A 19,298-nucleotide genomic window follows, 5' to 3' on the forward strand; every position below is an offset into this window, starting at 1 on the left:
TTTTGATTTCCTATGGGCTGATTAATCTAGAACATATTGAATATAGAATAAAGAACTGCAGACTTTTTTTCTCCAAACAGCTGCTACACATGGGCACTGAGGGATATCATGGGATCCCTGATTTGATTCAAGAATTTAGATCACAATTTCTCTCAACCCTTTCAACCGAACTCTTTCCTCCTCTTTTTTACCCTCATTAGGCTGCACTAGATGCCAACAACTATGACTGACTGAAGTTGATGTCAGGAGACCTGTAGCGCCTGTAAATACATTGTTTTAATGACAGTGAATCAGCTAGTAACGCTACCACTTTATGACATGCTAGTGAGACAGGGCTTTTTATTCGCTTTGCTGAACATTACTTTACATGCTTTACTAAAAAAAAATACACGCTTCCGGTGTTCAAGCACTAATGAAGCTCTACAATCCATTAACCTTCATAGTCTGAAGGAATTCCTTGTGCAAGGTCCGATTGTTCTTTGAGGAGGGTCGTGAAAGAGCCCATGTGCGGATGTAATTCAATAGGAGTTCAAGGCAGAGGGAGTCGAGCTCCGAATCAGTTGTTTAGTATCAATCAAGCGGTTGCTTGGGAGGGACTGGATGACTAAGTCTGAACAGGCTGAAAAGGGGGCTGGCAGAGCAGCCGAGGCAGCATTCTTCGTATTTAAAGCTGCACCACTTTAAAAAAAATCTGTTTGCTGACTTTGTCCCGGAGCTGGTGCTGAAGGAGTGGAACACGCTGCTGGCATAAATGGTGCTAAAACGACAGTAAATTGCTGCTTTTCCTATCCGCAGGAGGACACATGTTTATTTATTAGACATGATGATTTTTAAAGAAACCAGGACTTTTCTAGTTCTCACGTTTTTATTAGGGTCGTTTTCAGCTATCCATGGACAAGAAGAAGAAAGTGGTAAGTTCTGTGCTCTGGCAACTTGATGTGCGTCAGCTTCCTGCATAAATATGACAACGTGAACTTTTTAAACTGCGCATTGGCGTTTATCCATGACTAAAACGTTGTTACTTTAGCACGAGAAAAAGAAAGAATAAAAGAAGCAGGTGGTGGGGGGGGGGGGTTAAGGGTGGTAAGAAGTGGCAAAGCAGTGAAGGTCCAGAAGATAAAATAAAAGAAAAAAGAAAGAAGAAAAAAAGAAAGGAAGGTATTTAGATAGAAAGAGAGGAAAAGAAGGGTGGACCTAGGAAAGGTCTAATAGAAGGGAAGGAGATTAAAAATGGAAGGTGAATCAAGGAAGGAAGTCAGAAATTAATAGAGGAAGAGAGGAAGGGGGTGATGGAGAAAGAAGGAAAGGAAGAAAGAAAGAGGAAAAGAAGGAAAGAGGAGGAAAGGAAGAAGAAAAAAAAGAAATAAAGACATTTATTTTTAACTTGTTAATTCTGCGTGTGGGTGTCTGCAGGACCCAAACGTGTCAGGATGACATACTGAAGGGCAGCACTTGGGGCACAAGAATTGCTCAGTGGGAGCGGCAGCAAATAAAATTAACTGTAAGAGATGCAGACTCGGAGTTTGTGCAGTGTCTGAACAGGCAGGCGGTGGCGGAGGCAGACCAGGGTGGAGTCCTCTTTGTGCTTCAGCTGCTCTATTGTCTATCACTGAAAAGAGCTCACAGAAGCATTGAAATGTACCCTCTTCCTGGCCCTTTTCTTTCAAAGTTGAAACACTGGCTAAAGTTAGGTCTCCCAGAGACTCCCCAGAGAGCTCTGGTGTGCTGTCCCTGTAGTTTACTTACCAGTGACAGGGAGGCTGATGAGTTCCAGGCTGCGCGTTCTTCCCAATGAGTTTCCCAGCTTTGTCTTCTGGGCCAATAATTTCTCACGCTGAAAGAAGGATGCCAGCTGTATATTGCACTTATCCTGCATGCATTTTCGTGTATATTGCAGGTTATATTCTGGTTGTCTACTGCCAGATAGCATCTGTTGCTCTCCTCTTGCTATAGAACCATACTTTTCTACATACGGTCCTACCACCTTGCATGTTACCTCTAGGATTCACCGGCGGCCCCACAAGTCGAGACTAGAGCGTAAACTGCCGAGGTCCATAACGTAGGAATGATTGTTTCACTTTTTTTTTTTTTTTTTTTAATATGCCATAGTGTTTATAATGACTTTGCACGCGCTGTTACATGGTCGGACAGCTCTTGGAAACATTTCTAATACATTAAAGTCAACACACACACGTAGCGATTACATTAGGAAAACGAACCCGTACCTCACGCAGTTCAAGCGAAAATACTAAAAAGCTTTTGATGTGGGGAACTTGCTTAGCTTAACGTTGGCAGGAGCACGTTCGGACCATGCGTCAGTCGATGACACGGTGCAATCCAGAACGCAGCTGCTGATGGAGACGCATTTTTTTTCTTGCAGATTTATATAGCGCGAACTCGACCCCAAGGTATAGGAGCTCTTTCCATGAGCGGCTGTTATGTTACACGTATTGCGTCATTTTTTCCACATAAAGAAATATTGGACCCTTAATTAAAAAATCCTGTGCTGTTTTTAAATCACTAATTCAGCCAGTTTCGCTCCAGTTTTTTTAAAGGCGCCAGGTGATGTTGCGGTAAACAATTAGGGGTCCGGGAGAGGGGACGTATAGTAGAATATGTACACGTTTACATGTTTAATACAATTAAATAACTATCAACACATTAATATAGAGGAATTTTGTTCCACCACAGTACAGATACGCATTTCAGAGGCTGTAGTGTTCTGTACATTAGATGAGGCGAGTGTAACTCCCTTGGGCAGTGTACGTGTCAGTATTAGAACTGCTCGAGTCCTGAACTTAGCAATTCGACATCATAGAATTTACAATTCACTCTGCAGTGGCAGAGCAATACGGAAATAATTGATGCACAGATCGTGTACTGATTAAATCATCAAATTTAAAAACAGGAATAACCAGATTTCTCTTCATTATTTTTAAAAAAAAACTTACAAGAGAATTTACATTTTGAAGTAAATGTTTGAATCTTCGAAAATTAAAAAGTGAAGTCTTTTGTTCGGCTGCTCTCAAGACAGTTTGAAGGTTCTCCTTGGTGTGCTTTTCCTGCACTTCCGATTCGGGCCCTCTAGTGGCCATTTTACATTTGTTGTATCCAGTGTTCATTGTCACTGATGGGTTTCCTGCTTTTGTCTGACTTCAAAGTTTATAAAATGTACATGGTTTGGTTCTTTCTATGTGACACACTTGTTACATTATTTTTGGTATGGGGTTCAATGTTGCTGCATTGCTTAATTTGTCTAAGTGGTTGCAGGCACTTAATTTTGAGGACCGTGACTTTTTCATCACCACATTTTCACCCAGAGAAAGAGAGAGAAAGGCAGAAAAGAATAAAAGGAGGATGGAAAGAAACAGAGGAACCAAATGACAAGCGAGAAAGCGATGAAAAATAACCTGTACAAGCGAGATAACGTGTGAGAAAGTGTGTGGCGGTAGAAGAAAGTGGCAAGTGGCAGAATTTAGCCTAGGTAGCCTTGGTATTCTGCAGATCTGGCACTCAGCACTGACGGTAAACTGCTAAGAAAAACTTTGGGCTGCATTTTTTTTTATAACAAATTAAGCACTGACTAAGAGGTTCCAAAACTAAAGCTCAAGAAACGGCATTTATTTATTTGCTCGCTATATACCATATAACCATCTTCCTTATGAGGATATTGAGAACCATGCCCCCTTCCCCCCCAGTGTTTCTATTTTTATTTTCATTTTAATTATTTTCTTTTCGCTTCCTGTCAAGCGCACATTATACCTTTCAGTATCCACCGAACATTTTAGGATAGAGATATCGATAAGAGTGACTATCAATACGGACACAGGGTGTCAAAGTAATGTCATTCAACTAGAAGAAGAGTGAGTCTTCTTTTGAGAAACTACATAATGTCTGTAAAAGTATAGGGTCAACGCCTTGAAGAGGAACCAACAGCCCCTTAAATAGCTTGGAATAGTGGTGGCAGTTTGCTGGCCTCTTTGCGTGTGAAAAGATCTTCCTTTTAATTGCAAGCATTTTGATGCCATATTGTGAATAAATCGTATATGAGACTGTCAACTAGTTGCAAGGTAAAAAACAACTTAGTAATGTAACCAGTGAGTAGTAATCTTGGTGGACGAGAAAAAAGGGGTTACAAGTTAGATTTTTTTATTAGTTTGGTCTGCTCGAGGGAAACCAGCAACGTCATGGAGTGATCATGGCATTTGAAACCAAATAAGAAATTGAAGTCATGGATCTGAATTCTTTGGAGTTTTGAAAGTGATTTATTTGGGACTCCTTCATAGACAGTATTGAATTAAGTGGTAGTATACTATATACTACAACTTTATTGGTGAGAAGTGGAGGAGTGACAGAACCCCGTCGAACAGACATGAGCAGTGGAATGCTGAATAGAATATAACATTAGAGAGAAGTTGGGGGGAGGGGCTCATTGACTAAGGCCCAATATTAGGGTGAAAAGCCTGGTTAACAAGGCCATCAACAAGATTTTTCTTTTCTTTTCACATAAATAGAGGCTGATTTTCTGCATCCAGCATTGAACCTCTAATTAGAAGTGAAACACTTTTTGAATGTTTCCTGAATCATCTTCAAGCTTGAGATGGAACTGAGTATCTTTAGGATACTTGTGGAAGCCAATTATGTGGTTGTTCACATTGTTGGTGAGCAGGTACATGCAACAGATGAAGAGAGCTGTTGATGAGGCTGAATGATGAGATACCACATTTGTGATGTTGTCCTTTTGATAAGAGGAATGGTCTAGTTTAACTTGGGGTGGGATGGTGGTTTTACAGTATTGATGCAAACTATGAAAATTGATTGGGAGAGCAAAGTATCAGAGTATGTCTTGTATAGGAGGATATTTATGAGTAAAATCAATTGTTTTATTGACATGGTCCTCTTTCCTTACAAAGTCTGATTAAAAAATGAATTTGAAGCCTCATGCCTTTATATTAGATGATAGCCTTTTCTTTTCATCCCAACATCTGTCCAGCAACTGTGGCCAATCATTGTGTTCACATGCTTTTCACCAGATGTTCATGAACATTCCTTTAATGTTCCAGATTTCCTTTCAATGGAGTTTTCATTCTACTTTTTAAACAATCTATCCTGGACAGCCGGCAGCTGCTAGATCTTAGGCTGAGCTTTTCTGTGGGTTTTCATCTTATGAATGTGGCCTAGTCCTGGGCTCCCTATTTGCTCTTGTGAATGTCTGGAAAGTTCTCACATAGACCAAGGGGCAAGATAGCCTGGCCACCAGGATTACTTTTGATGTCTCAGCAGACCTTTGTTCTGTTACAACCAGCTATGACTTTGAGAATGTGGCAATCGACCTACTATAACGAGGGAAATGGGAGAACCCAATTTGAAGGGAAAACCTCCCGTACAAATGATGGAAACTCCAGCAGTTTATTGGTGAGTGGAGGAACATTGCTAGTGCATTCATTATAACACATTTATTCTGGAAATGATCTTTAACATTTTCTGTACTAGTTCCTCTAAGCTTTATACTGTTTTAGTACAATTCAGCATGTTGAATGTATGTGTCTGTCTGTGGCTCGGTGTAGCCATTTGGAAACTTGCACTGTAAGTCAAGCCCAGTAGCACCCTAAATGTTCTTTATCTATTTTGGGAATCTATACAGCACACAAATAATTAACTCCACAGTGCTCCGAATGAGCAACAAAAAAGGACCAAGCTGTTGAAGAATTAAACAGAAGCTATTTTGAAGAGCATAACTTTCACCTTGAATATATTATTATATAACTGTCCTTCTTTATGATTATAAATGTTCTGGGTTGCCTCACGACCCATGGACATCTGACTCCAATAAATAGGCATTTGAAAGCAAAAGTACCCACCAAATTACTATTGATTGATCAAAGTATCCTTGCTATTAATATTTGGTCATTCAGATATACCATGGCGCATAAATATCCTCTTTCTCAACGTGTTAAAGGTGCCATGGACCATGTAGAGTGATGACTCAGTTTAATTCTCCAGCCAGTGCACATACCCCTCGTTACTACACCTTAAGTGAAGACCGTGGCTAATAGGGGAATCTGAAAAGCAGACTAACTTGCATCTGATATTCCAGTTGATATCATCTGTAACCATGGCTAAAATATATGATTAATTATTTATGTATTTTTAATTATACTCAACTAATTAGCTATTACACTTGAATTGAATCACGTGTGTTCCCAGTTGGTTTATAATTCCACAACCATCAGGGATGATATGGCTTGAAACGTCAGTAAGTCTTTGTTGTCTTGTTGCTACTACTTAAAGAATGATGTCAAGGATGTTGGATGCTGTTTGCACACGTGAAACCAATGGAAGTCAGACCTAATGAGGTGCCTTCTTTGCTTTTAATGTTGGGCAGCATTCATGTTTGCTCTGTACCACATGCACAAATGTGCATCTACTCCAACGCCGTTCTAACCATCCGGTGAATATGCACTATCACAATGAGGGGGAGGCACCAGTGTGACTAATTTGCAGAGGATACACCCCCTATTCAAATTAGCCATGCAGGAATGTTGAAGGCTAAATCTGAACATATTACTTTGGAACTGGAGCGCCACAATTCAAAGCCACTTCCCTCAGTGCCTCCCTAACAAAATAAGTCACAAGGTGCTCTGCGGACATACAAAGATAACAATAAGATTAACAATTCCTTGCCATCTTTTGTGCAATGCCCCCTCCAATTCTATCTGTGGATGTATTGAAAAGAAGGCCAGGAAACTAATGCGTTGTTTCATAGACCTATGGATGAACTATCCTGTCCTTCATTTTTCTTTGAAATGGTGCACTTAGTCATGGATAATATGAGATGTATAGATAAATCTGTCAAGTTATTGTTGCCTGTCAGAGAGATACAGATGTTGGAAACACGACGTGCATGTGTGTACACGATTAAAGTATTTCAAATGTATGATAAGGCAGAAAACAACTTGGTTCTTGCCAATTGTTGGGCTTCGGTGAGTAATTTCAGCTTTTGTCACTACTTTGAAGCACTTATTGAAAATCCCCTGCCGCAAAATTTGCTTTTGGTTATCTACATTGTATAATAGTTGTCTTCCTAAAGGATGCACATTGTGTCATTTCTAACAAAAACAACTCTTGCTGGCCATCTAAACAATTTAATCAGGTGCTACAAAATGTTAGTTTACACTCACAAAGATAGCTTCCAGGATCAGGCATAGAAAAACAGGAATGATTCCTTACCTTCACCAAAGTGATCCTTTTAAATATTGAACAATGAGGAACTACTGCCTCCATTCTACTAAGCAGAATGCTCATTACTAGGCTTATAATATATTGCCAATTTATAATATATGTATGAGCTGGAGCAGACACACATTCAGTGACTTATTGTAGCCAATTATCTCCAATGTATTTTGTAAATTTTTTAGAGAGTAAGCAAAAGTTCATCATCTATATACACGAACAAAATGTTGGGCACATAACATAAACATAGACGAAAGTTATCCATACATGGTTGCTTAAATAGTGATAAAAAGACAGTAGTTTGCTATTGGGTTTCACACAAAAATCCAGCTGTGCAAAAGCAACAACACCCAAAGATGTTAGTGAATGATGGCTGTCATACTTGCACAGAAATGTAGTAACACAGAATGTCAAAAGGATCTGTGGGAGCTAATTCAGCAAAACACAAATGGAATGGGAGGAATTGAGCTAAATACTGAAGTCCACAGTGATGGAAATATTGGCCCTGATTATACCGTCCGCCAAGGTACCGCCGCCAAATGACCGCACCGCGGTCAGAAGACCGCGGCGGCCATTCAGACATTTCCTCGGGGCCGGCGGGCGCTCTCCAAAAGAGCGCCCGCCGGCCCAGAGGAAATGCCCCTGCAACGAGGACGCCGGCTCAGAATTGAGCCGGCGTAGTTGCAGGGGTGCGACGGGTGCAGTTGCACCCGTCGCGTATTTCAGTGTCTGCTTTGCAGACACTGAAATACTTTGCGGGGCCCTCTTACGGGGGCCCCTGCAGTGCCCATGCCATGGGCATGGGCACTGCAGGGGCCCCCAGGGGCCCCGCGGCACCCCCTACCGCCATCCTGTTCCTGGCGGGAGACCCGCCAGGAACAGGATGGCGGTAGGGGGTGTCAGAATCCCCATGGCTGCGGAGCGCGCTCCGCAGCCATGGAGGATTCTGTAGGGCAGTGGGACCGCCGGTTTACCCTTTCTGACCGCGGCTGAACCGCCGCGGTCAGAATGCCCTCGGGAGCACCGCCAGCCTGTTGGCGGTGCTCCCGTGGTCGGTGACCCTGGCGGTCACCGGCCGCCAGGGTCAGAATGACCCCCATTATGTTCAATATCAGCAGAATTTGTTTTTGGTTAAGGCATCTACTATAAATAGATCTAAAGCTTATGGGAGGAGCCTCTGATCTCCCTGGTGCTTGTCTGTGACTTCTAGGCACGAGGGTCAAACACTTCACTATATTAGTTCTTAAAGAGAGTGTGTATTAAACTACATTTAATTGAATCCCAGGATCAGATCAGAAAACAAGCTCATATCAGACAGTGACTATGCACCCAAAGTACCATGGAGACAAAATTTATAAAGGGTGTCCTGTGTTTATTTAGTTGAGTCTAATAGTTTTACAAATTCATCTCATGTTCAGACAGGATGTCTTAAACAACAGCAGATAAAAGCTATATATATATGGGAAAGCCAATAAATTATACATGTATGAGAAGGCTTTAAAGTCCTCTCCTAGTGTGAATCTCCTTGAGCTGCAGCAGGCCTCTTCACATATGAAAATATGATGCATTTGGTATAAATGCTAGTGGGTAAGAAGTTGCAGGAACTTCTCATTTCTTGTCAAGACGTGATCTAGTTCATCATCATTTGCTGGACACATGTTGCCTGCTCTGGAACAGACACCAGAAGGTTGAAATATCTAGACTCTAGAGAAAGGATGCCTTACCATTGTCCTAAAGTAGACGGCTATCTGAGTTAATAGGTGATAGCCAGCTATTCACCTATATGTCTTGTGTGCCCTGCCAGAACTTCTTTCCTGCTCCCCTTAACCAACTGTTAATGGGCATCAATGTATTGTTATAATTTCTGAGGGAGAACAAAGTAAAATAGGAATTACTTTCCAACTGTGTGGATTTTGATAGGAATGGGAAATGGTCACAGAACATCTTCCTTTTCTTTTCAATAAAGAGGAATACACAGATCCAGATCAATACAATACAAACACAAATGCCACTGAGGGATAAGTTAGGTAAACATGTATAGCAGGTTCACCGTTAGTTAAAGTGAGGTCCGAGGTGATTCCTAAAAAGAGTTACAATCCTGATGGCCTAGCTTGCAGTGAAAACTATTCTCTTTCCATTGATTTGCACAAATGACCAACGACAAATGTTATCTCTTGCTGAATATGACCTTGATTTAAAAAAACTGGGCTAGATGTTACATCTGACTGGAGCCTCTCGTCTTGCAGCAAATAATGAATTGTCATTGGCCAATGTTTGGAATGACTCAGAGTTGACCTTGGGCTAGTGCCATACACACTCAAGGCTGGGATGGCACACGTCACTCTTTTCCATTGGCACATTGGCCTGTGGGTCATTACAGTAGGGCTCAAACATTTAGTAGCCCCATTGTCCAGTCACCTAGTTAGAAATACTTGTGTAGTCAGACTGTACTACCTCTCCCTGCAATATAATGGCAAAGTTGGAAATAGCTAAATATGAAGACCACCAAAATAAAGAAATGCAATAATGGTGGATTCCAAATTCATAATGCACAATAAAAGTGTTAATTTAACATTAGTTTGTCAATAATGATGAAGCCATAATAAAGAATCACCCATGAATGAAAATGCATGACAACATCCCTACCCTTAACCCAAGTCTGTATCCTTATTCTAAACCTTACAGCAATCTGTCCTATCCCAACTCTATCTTTAATGCTAAATAACCTGTACTTTAACTCTAACCTCTTTTTACTTCTATGCCCTTCACATCTCATTTGTTTCCAATACCCTCTCCCACAGTCATGTGAACTCTGAAACAGGTTCTGGAAACATACAATGTGCTGAATAAAAACCAAAGTACCATAGAATATGATGCCATCTTATATTAACCCATTCCATCCCAACACCCATCCTATCCAATCCAGTCATACACCATCGCCCTACACAATCAAATCCCACACCTCCACAGACCACACTAGGCCACACCTCACCACACTATACAATATCGTACCCTAGTCTATGCTGCCATACTTTATAGACTAAGGCATAGTTGACAATACAAAAATAGAATGATTCAAACCTAGAGTAAGATTCGTGAATGATTCTTCAAACTATCAACTATCTGCAGCTGGGAGTATGAAGTCTACCACATACAGTTTGAGATCAAAATGTTACTATACTCTACAATATAAAAATCAATGTGTCAATGATTAGCATGCAGGGGACACCCATCTTCTATACAATTATAGCTTCACATCATTATAATACTGTCTTGATGCCCTCCAGTTATCAAATCTGAACATGATAATTCTGACAAACTATACTTTGATAGGTAAAGAGAAATACTAGCAAAGACAGTCGCCCACCTATCCATGCAACCAAAGGTAACAGCAAAAAAAATCTTAGATCTATTTAGAACTTACTAGGAGAGGAGAAGAAGTACAGAGTGCTCATGAAAGAATAAAGTGTATATAAGGATAATTCGTTTAAATGTTAGCACATTTACAGTCACTGATAAAACAGTTGATGTAGATTTTTTTACAAAACTGAGAAAGAAGTCAAATCAAATCCAATGTAATGTTTGTCCATTAGAAAAGTAAAGACTGCAAGCCAGAGTTCTTGGAACATCTGAGAAATGAACATATTTGGCCAGAACACATTTACTAAATTGTGTGAGTCAGCAATGCAGTCACAAAGGAAAATCTGAAAACTGTCTGAAAATGAAAATGCTCTTAGCCAAAACCAGTAGCCCCAGAGGGTCCTTAGGCAGAGGTGGTGCTATTCAACATCCATCAGTCAGATCAGTGGTAGTGCTATGAACCAAGCAGACTGTGTTAAAACGTTTCTACTGTCTAAACTGTGATTATGCAATCTACCCACAGCTAAAAAACATTGTTGCTTTCTTGTATAGCTTTTACTATCTCTGTATTTCAATTACATTCTCATAACAAGCACTGATAAAGCCAATAAGCCGAGCTGTAATGTGCCAACACATGGCAATGCTGTTTATCACATTACCGCCGGTCCTACTGGCTTTACTAATGTTGAAATAAAAGTAGCAAGAGAGGAGCGCTTTCTTTATACAATGTTTATAGGAAATAAATAATGCAACCATAGCTTGATGATTGGAAATACCTTTCAGAAGTAAAATACTCCCTAAAGCATCCCAATGGAAGTTCTTCTTGGAAGGCAGAATAATGCACCAAATAGCCAATAGAATGATAGAGGGTGATACTCCTCTGTGTGGAGCCAAAGCTCACTCCATTTTCCATGTCTAATCTAAAAAATGATAACAATATGTTGGCAGATACCTGCACTGTGAATCCAGACAATAACACGATCACAATTCACTGGAAAGAGGGCAATCTGATTTCTATTATTATCAAACCTGTACAAAACGCATGGCTGGGTTACATACAGTCAACTCTTGTCAGTGCAATTTTCCACCCAGGAATGCTGTGGATTTTTAAAATGACCGTTCAGTTTAAATATCGCTGTATTATTGGAAAGGAACCGGATTAATCTGTATAAACCAGAAAGATGAGGGAACTCAATGTGAACAACTGCCCTCCCTGAAGGAAGCATTAGGATTAATGCTGCAGTCCTGTTAACCTTTTAAGCTAACCAAATGAATCTCAACATTTGAATGATAGTATATCTCTGTAAAGCACTGTTTTCTATAAACACGAACCAGTTCAATAACTGCCTTTTACCTTCTTGTATTTATTAACACATCTAACGGTTTTTATTAGCTAAACATTAAATACATTTGGATGTTAGATTTTTTTTATTAAACAACTCATAGAAATTTAAAGAAATGTCTGTAGAGCCAATAACGTTATAGTCAACCAAGCTTTAAGAAGATTAGAAGGATATTAGAAAGTATCAACTGAAACACTGATGTCCCTATAGCCAAGGGGCTGCACAATAAATGTTTGGGGCAGAGAAAATGAAAATCAGTGCCCACTTACATAACATATCCAGCATGGAATTGCTGTGATCAAAATTAGCATAGGTGTACTGAGTGCCTAATATAAGGATGCTCATTTTAACTGTTTAAATTAATTAATTTGTCGTAAAAATGAACAGCAACCTTAGTCAATCACTGGGATTATTGTCAACCAGATTTCTCAGTGCAGCAGTGACAACCAGGAAATCGTCTTCTGAGCTCTATCTTTAAAGGACCTTCAATAACTACCTGACTTGATACTTGTTGGCAGTAAGATTCCTAAGCAGAGTACCAATGTCATCTCAAATCCTCTCAGCTCAAGATTCTGGGGTTCACTGTACCTAATTAAGTAAGTAATTAGTAAGTAATTAGTGGCAAATAGCTGTTAGAATCCTCTCTTAAGCCTCTTCAGGCCCTTCTTTGACCTGCTTATGCATTCTAGTAGCAGTAACTATGCTCCCAAACCTCTCTTACATGAAAATGTTGAGAGGTTAAAGATATCTTTACCTTAAAACATTATATGAGAATAGGTTGAGAGCTTAATAATAGGAGTTTTTAACTAATGTCGGACCATAAATTGTAAGGTGATCGTCTCCTTCCCTTGACCTTCGGTTTACATTTTTTTAGGGGCTGCAACTGTTCATGGGAAATTTGATTTTAGATAATGTATGGCTCGAGGAGTATTGTGACCTCTCGGCTCCATTAGGCTTGCGGCTGCTGATATTTGGAAAAAAGATGGTTGTCTTTGACTTTCAGGAGGTAACAAACTCAAATAGTCAAGGCCAAATCGAGTGTGTTGAGGGGTGGAACATACAATGTAAGGGCTGGTGAATAGCATCACATCGGGGAGAGCATTTCCTCTTGTTTATGTTGCTCAGTGAATAGTCGTTGATAGTTCACAAGCACAGAATTCGGCCCACATCTGCAGCACCAAACTCAGCAATGGTAAAGGGGCAATGAATGACTCAGATGTCCTCTCTGGCTTCCTTACTGGGGTTAAGTGGCATGCACAGGCTGCGAGGCCTCACAGCAGATTACTGGCCACCAGGAAACAATGAGGCAGATGATAGAATCAATTTGCTATCCTCTCACCTTCAGTACTGTTTGTACTTGTGTGCAATGCTTCCATTTATCAGTGTCTTTGTGTCAGGCTGGACAGTGATGTGGAAACTACTGTCTTGGTCTGACTTAGCTGCTTACGGTAGTACAGTTCATCACCGGATCCCAGTTTCTGGCATTCAAAAGGCAGGTTCTTAGTGCTTCAGACAGTCTACTCCTTCTTCGGCAAGGGTGAGATGCATAGATTGTTTCCTCACTCCTAGGGATACTGTCTGTACCACTCAAAAGGAACTTGGTCAAAGATTCTGTCTCTGGTAAACTTACTTAATCAGATATGCAGAGCTCCTTCATCCAGGGTGGTGGTGGTCATTACCTCTGCTACCTTGGCAGACTGCCAGTTGCAATATTTAGAGATCACCACCGGCCCAGTGGTGATCTCTATGTCTTCAGATTAACTGCCAAGATGGTGATTCCTTTGAAGGCACTGCAAGTTTGGTGCTCTGCTACCATCTTTCAGGTAGCTGCTCAATAAACGTTTTTGCTTTTCAAAAATAAAAAAGTAGTGAAACACACACACCCTGGGACCTTTTTCATGGTTTGAGGGCATTTTCTGGTTTTATCCTGTTTGGTACCACCGGGTTTTACCTTGCGGTGACAGACAGAAAAAAACACCAGACTGTCTGCTCTAAATAGGGAGGCAGCCTGATGTTCTTTATCTGGTGGCTTCTACTCTAAGGCCTATGGTGTAAGCTTTCTGACAGCATATCCAATGGGGATACCACAATCAAAAAGAGGGGGTTTAAAGGACAAAATACTCCGCCACATACTCTGCCACATTTGTGGTGCAGTACCCTGTATGCCTAACCCTAAATTGCACCCCTATGTCCAGAATATGACCCTGTGAGTGGTAATGGATGGTTGCTGTTCTTTTAAACTTTAAATCGGCCAAAAATGTGGAGAAATCATTTGACAGTCATTTGTCCGACTAATGTCACTGATATTGATAGCAATATTGACACCACGTTTCGTCAATGTTATAGAAACAGAGTTTTGGTGAACTAGTAAAGAAAAGCCTTACAATAACATGGAAAATATGAACGAATCATTTATGAGTTAGACAACAAAACTTAGTGGCTAGCATTTAGAAGCTGTGAAGGAGTATATAGAAATATCCCATTGCTTCTTAACCCTCAAGCCTATCTTCCTATTTTGAATATTACTTGGATCAGATCCCACATAATATAATCACATTGATTTTGAAGCAATGTTTTCAAAATAAAAGCATCATTGCTGTGATTTTGTTTGAGGCCCAAACACAGTTGCCAAAATAATCAAACGAAACAGAAAATAAATGGAATTAGGTATTTCCGGTTAATTCTAACTCACCTTTATTTCTGCCTTCGTTCCTTAGCAGCTTTGTTTTGTGGCTGGAAAAAGAACTGCACTGGTTGCTGGTGGTCTCTTTGTTTAGAATAAGGGCAAAAAGACAGCGCTACCAATTCACAGCCCTGAATTGGTGATTCAGCAAGCACCACCAGAAGTAGCTTTATATCCTTCTGAATGGCATCTCCAGCTAATGGCTTAACAGAGGACTGTGGGCCATATGTACGTAAGCTTTTTCCCGTAGACACAGAATGGGTAAAATCCATTGGTACATCTGGCCCTGTGTCTCTTAGTGTAATGATAGGTGAAGTCTGAAAATAGGTAAGTAGCCTCAGTAGAAGGGGATCAAAGGGAGACCAAGGCAGCACTGAAGTGTCCTTAGAATTTCTTACAGGTAGCCGCAATCACCCACCAGCAATGGTTGTGCCTAAATTTGCCAGCAGGCTTGGGAAGCTATATGTCCCACTGTAAATTGGGTGCAGAAAAAAACATGATGGAGCCAGCGCTTATCATGCAATATTTCATGCCTGATTTGTTGATTTACTTGTGAAAAGTTTCTAGGGGCTAGTCACCTGCACAGTATGCCCACCTTGAGCACCAGGAGCCAGTTGTTTCAGATACCATTTAGAAAGAGACAGTGATCTCCGCCCTCCTCAAAAAATATCACAAACAATTACTAGAAGTTCCCTTTTACTGTGCAGTGTTCAAACTGGTGGTTAACATAGTGTAGTGTTTATATCTATTCACAATTTTGACTTGGGGCAAAACTCTAACAAAAAATGCCACCCTACTCAGTCTACACTGACCCAATAGAAACCCCTCGGCAAACACAGAACTAAATACATTATTTTCATTTTCATTTGTCCATGTCTTAGGTTTGCTATGAAGACAATGTTGTATCCAAACCTTACAAACATTGCACTTTCTGAGTGCATGTATCCTTCAAACTGTTTGTATGCCAAATACAGTAGAATATTTTAAACAACTATGTCCTGGTGCACTGTTGCAGTCAAATAATATTTGCCACAAACTTGTTGACTGCTGAAATAAAGTACATTGTGAAAAATGTAGATGAATTGTAAAAACAAGGCACTAGAAAATAACACAGACATAACCACAAACAGATAAATAGGTAAGGTACACTTTTGTTTGTCAAGATTAACAAAAGGGAGATAGGTACTTTGCAGAATCATTTTGAACTTGCTTTAGCTATATTTGCTTGTCTCCCGCATGCATGTATTTTAACCTGCAAAGGCCCCCGAATCTGATGATGGGCCATTAACCGCAATGGTATAATTGCCATATTTGCGTAATAAAGGTCACAAGGGAGTTGTAATTAGGCTGTATATAATAAGGTTGTGTTTTTTTATCCTTATGGCAGCATCTGGATTTAATTTATTACAGATTACACAAATTCAGCACAAGGAAAGAAAAATTCAACAAAGTACCTGCCACAGCACCCTCTTTCCCCAAGATGTTCGGGGTGCTACTTTTAAACATCCATTGCAAACAATCAAGCTTATGACAAGGCCTGTTTCTCGGCAGCTTTTGCAATTTTAAAAATACTATATTTTGAAAGATTTACCAGATTTAGGCAAGCCACTACCAAAACTGACCAATGTTAGCTTGCACGTTCAAAACTAACATCTTTTTGTATCTGTGATAAATATTATATTGTTTTTCCTTATATAGCGCTTACTATGCATGACGATGCATTGAAGTGCTTTATGGCATGTAGCATGCTCCTCCACCGCCCAAAGTTAGTAATCTCTCCAGTAGTTATTAGGTATTGTTGGTTACTGAGATTAATCTTGTGCCCTCAGGGACCTTTCCCATGAATTCATGAATAACAGGTGTTAGATAAGAATACTACTGGCAGCTGTGCAAATGGACGTTGGGAGTAGATAGGACGGAGGGTGCTAGCTATTGTTAGATCACAAGAAATGGTTACACAAGAGGATTTTGTTATTTGTGAGGTGCGGCAAGGCCAGTTTGCTGAAATATAGCTGGGAGTGAGACAGAGGTATGTAACAGAGTAAGATATCACTCAGACAATAAGGCATGTAGAGGATGGAGAGTAAGGAAAGGATCATTTGATAAAAAGGAGGAGGAGAGAGAACAATCAATAGATAGAATTCAATTTTCAAGGTTTTAGGAATATAGTGGGAGGGGGAGCCTTTTTGAGGTATCATGCAATCTGAGGATGTTGAAGTGTTGAAAGAAGGGTGGATTGCTGGCACCTGTGGACAGGGGCTAAATGTTGCTGCATCTTTGGTTGTTCCATTTGATTGTTGATTCTGGTGAAGATTATGTTGTTTCTTTACACATTTTGAGTTGACTCTTTTTACATTTGTCAGGTAATATTTGGAGGAGTGGACCATTGCTGTCATTTGCTCCATTCATAAAGGGATTGAACTACTTGGTTCTCCGTTAATCTTAAAGAGTCCCTTGGGGGCATCTGTCTGAAGGCAGAGAGGCAAACATTTGTGATAAGATTCACATTGGGATTAACCAGCTTTTATCTATTAGCAAGAGAACAACCACAGCACATCACAGGTTCATAATTGTATCTCTTAATCCTCTATGATAAGTCTGATAAACAATCAACCAAACATGTCCCCAGAATGTAGGTAGCTGAGAAAGATGACATCAAGCCAAGACAGTTCTTGTGTTCACAAACATCAACAGCCGACACGTGTTTTGTTAGTAATGACTTTTTCAAGGCTATAGTACGTAAATTGAGTGAATGGTATGTTGAAGTTAAGCGAAAAAACGTCAATTTCAACATCGATCAATATCCTTCTTTATTTTATATTTGCAAAACTCCAAAAGACTCTAGAAGTGTGGTGAAGTATTGGCCGAAAACATTATTATTATTCTTTTCTTTTCCTTTTTAAAGGACCATGATAAGTCCGGGGGTTGGTAACATACAGGTCCTAACGGAGCAGCATCTTTGTAACCTAATAGGACCGCTTGTACACTCTCTCGAACATTATTTGGACTTTGATAGTCAAATACCTTGGATTCAACCTGCACCATTCATACACAGCCACAATTTGTTTCCCTTATAAAGGTTTTAACTATTCTTCTGAACTCCTAGTGATTCTCTATGGCTCTAATATTTGCTAGTAAGTGGGGTATTCCATAGTGTAGTGCTCTGAATGTGGAAAGTAGTGCTTACAATAGTTTTCCTGCTGGAAACAGGAAGTATTAAACTCAGTTCCAGACTGGTATGTACGTTCCTCGTTTGGATGTTTTTGGATGTTTTTGTTAATTATTGTAAGACTTTTGATCCATTGGCATATGCATCACTCTGAGAGAGAGGCATGGTAGCTTGAAAGGGGATATTCTTGTAATTGGGAGACAGAGTTCATCACTTTTGGCCAACACTTAAGGTACCCTGGAAACAATTCTGCTTAGATTGATATTCTAAAATCATTTAATTGAGAAGTATGTGCTTCATACGAATGATGTATCACCCACTTGACCATATGTTACATGTGACACCTTCAGTCAGACGTGCCTTTTTAACCAGCATCCTTTTATTGAATTGAACTTTTGTGGAACAGTTTCTGAATTCTTACAAATTACTGTCTCTCAACACACATTCTCTGAGTCTTTAATTCCTCGATTCGTGTGATTTTTTATTTGTACATGGTTTTGCATAGAGTGGACTATACCTACTGTGTGTCAGGGAAATGTAAAATTCACAAATAACGGTTAAAGACTGAAAAGAAAAAACTTTCCTGCGATCAATCATCAGGGATACCAACTTTGCCGTTATAAGTTTGAAAGTTTGCACTGAAATATATACTGTAAATATTTAAATTTGAAAGATCGAAGAGCAAAAAGAATTAGTACAAGTTTCTGGAAGGGGGCGTCAGGTTGGAGCAATAAAAATCACATAGAAATAGCAACTTTATTATTGCTTCCTCTAATGAAAACCAAGCAAGGATGCCACTGACCGGGGTACATAGTATCTAGGATAGAAATGATACCTATGTTATTGGGACCTGAGACTAGAGAAAGAGCTATGTGCCTTATCAGTAATTGATGAGACACGCCATGTAGAGATGGGTTTCAAGCTCTATTCTAAAATACAGGAGAGAACAGATGAGCTAAATGTCTAGACTGATGTTATTGTAGATCTGGAAAGCAAAGGATGAGATGGCTTATCTTTCTGATCGTTTGCGTTTTTTGCACGTTTTAATTTGAGGACCAGTGAGGCCGCAGCTTCTGGTGGTCCCTGCTGACTTGGAGACCATTAATTAGGCCTTAATGATAATACCGACCAGTGACAGGAAGTTCATGTCTATCACAGTAGGAGTGATGTGGTTATACTTCATTAGCCTTTGGTAATAAGGGGTTGGAAAGTAGTCTGATTAATGCTGCCCTACACTTTTACCGTGGCAAAATAAAGTATCAAACTATTCTTTGTAGAGGTGTTTTGATAATTGTGCCTATGTAGGCTATTAAATTGCCTACTTTTAATCAAACTGGTAAACTTCGTTTCTCATGTTCTTGCCTTTACTCGTTAGCTTATTCATGTTACGACCCTGTTTATAAATTTACTGCCACAGATTATATTTTGAGATCCTTTAAAATCCCATTAGGCACAATATTGTTATAGACTCAAAACTGTGGCTTGCAATTTGTGCCAGATTCATCATAAT

The 19,298-nt window shown here is 39.9% G+C and overlaps 1 protein-coding gene across 1 annotated transcript in view; it reads left to right on the plus strand.

The window, feature by feature from the left end:
• Positions 1-679: 679 nt before the first annotated feature.
• COL5A2 (collagen type V alpha 2 chain) overlaps positions 680-19,298 on the plus strand; it is a 325,125-nt gene continuing 306,506 nt past the window's right edge. The window contains exon 1 of the mRNA XM_069225929.1: positions 680-911. Coding sequence (XP_069082030.1) covers positions 821-911 — 91 coding nt within the window. The 5' untranslated portion in view covers positions 680-820. The remainder of the gene's footprint in view (positions 912-19,298) is intronic.

Source organism: Pleurodeles waltl, chromosome 3_1, assembly GCF_031143425.1.
Source record: "Pleurodeles waltl isolate 20211129_DDA chromosome 3_1, aPleWal1.hap1.20221129, whole genome shotgun sequence".
NCBI lineage: Eukaryota > Metazoa > Chordata > Amphibia > Caudata > Salamandridae > Pleurodeles > Pleurodeles waltl.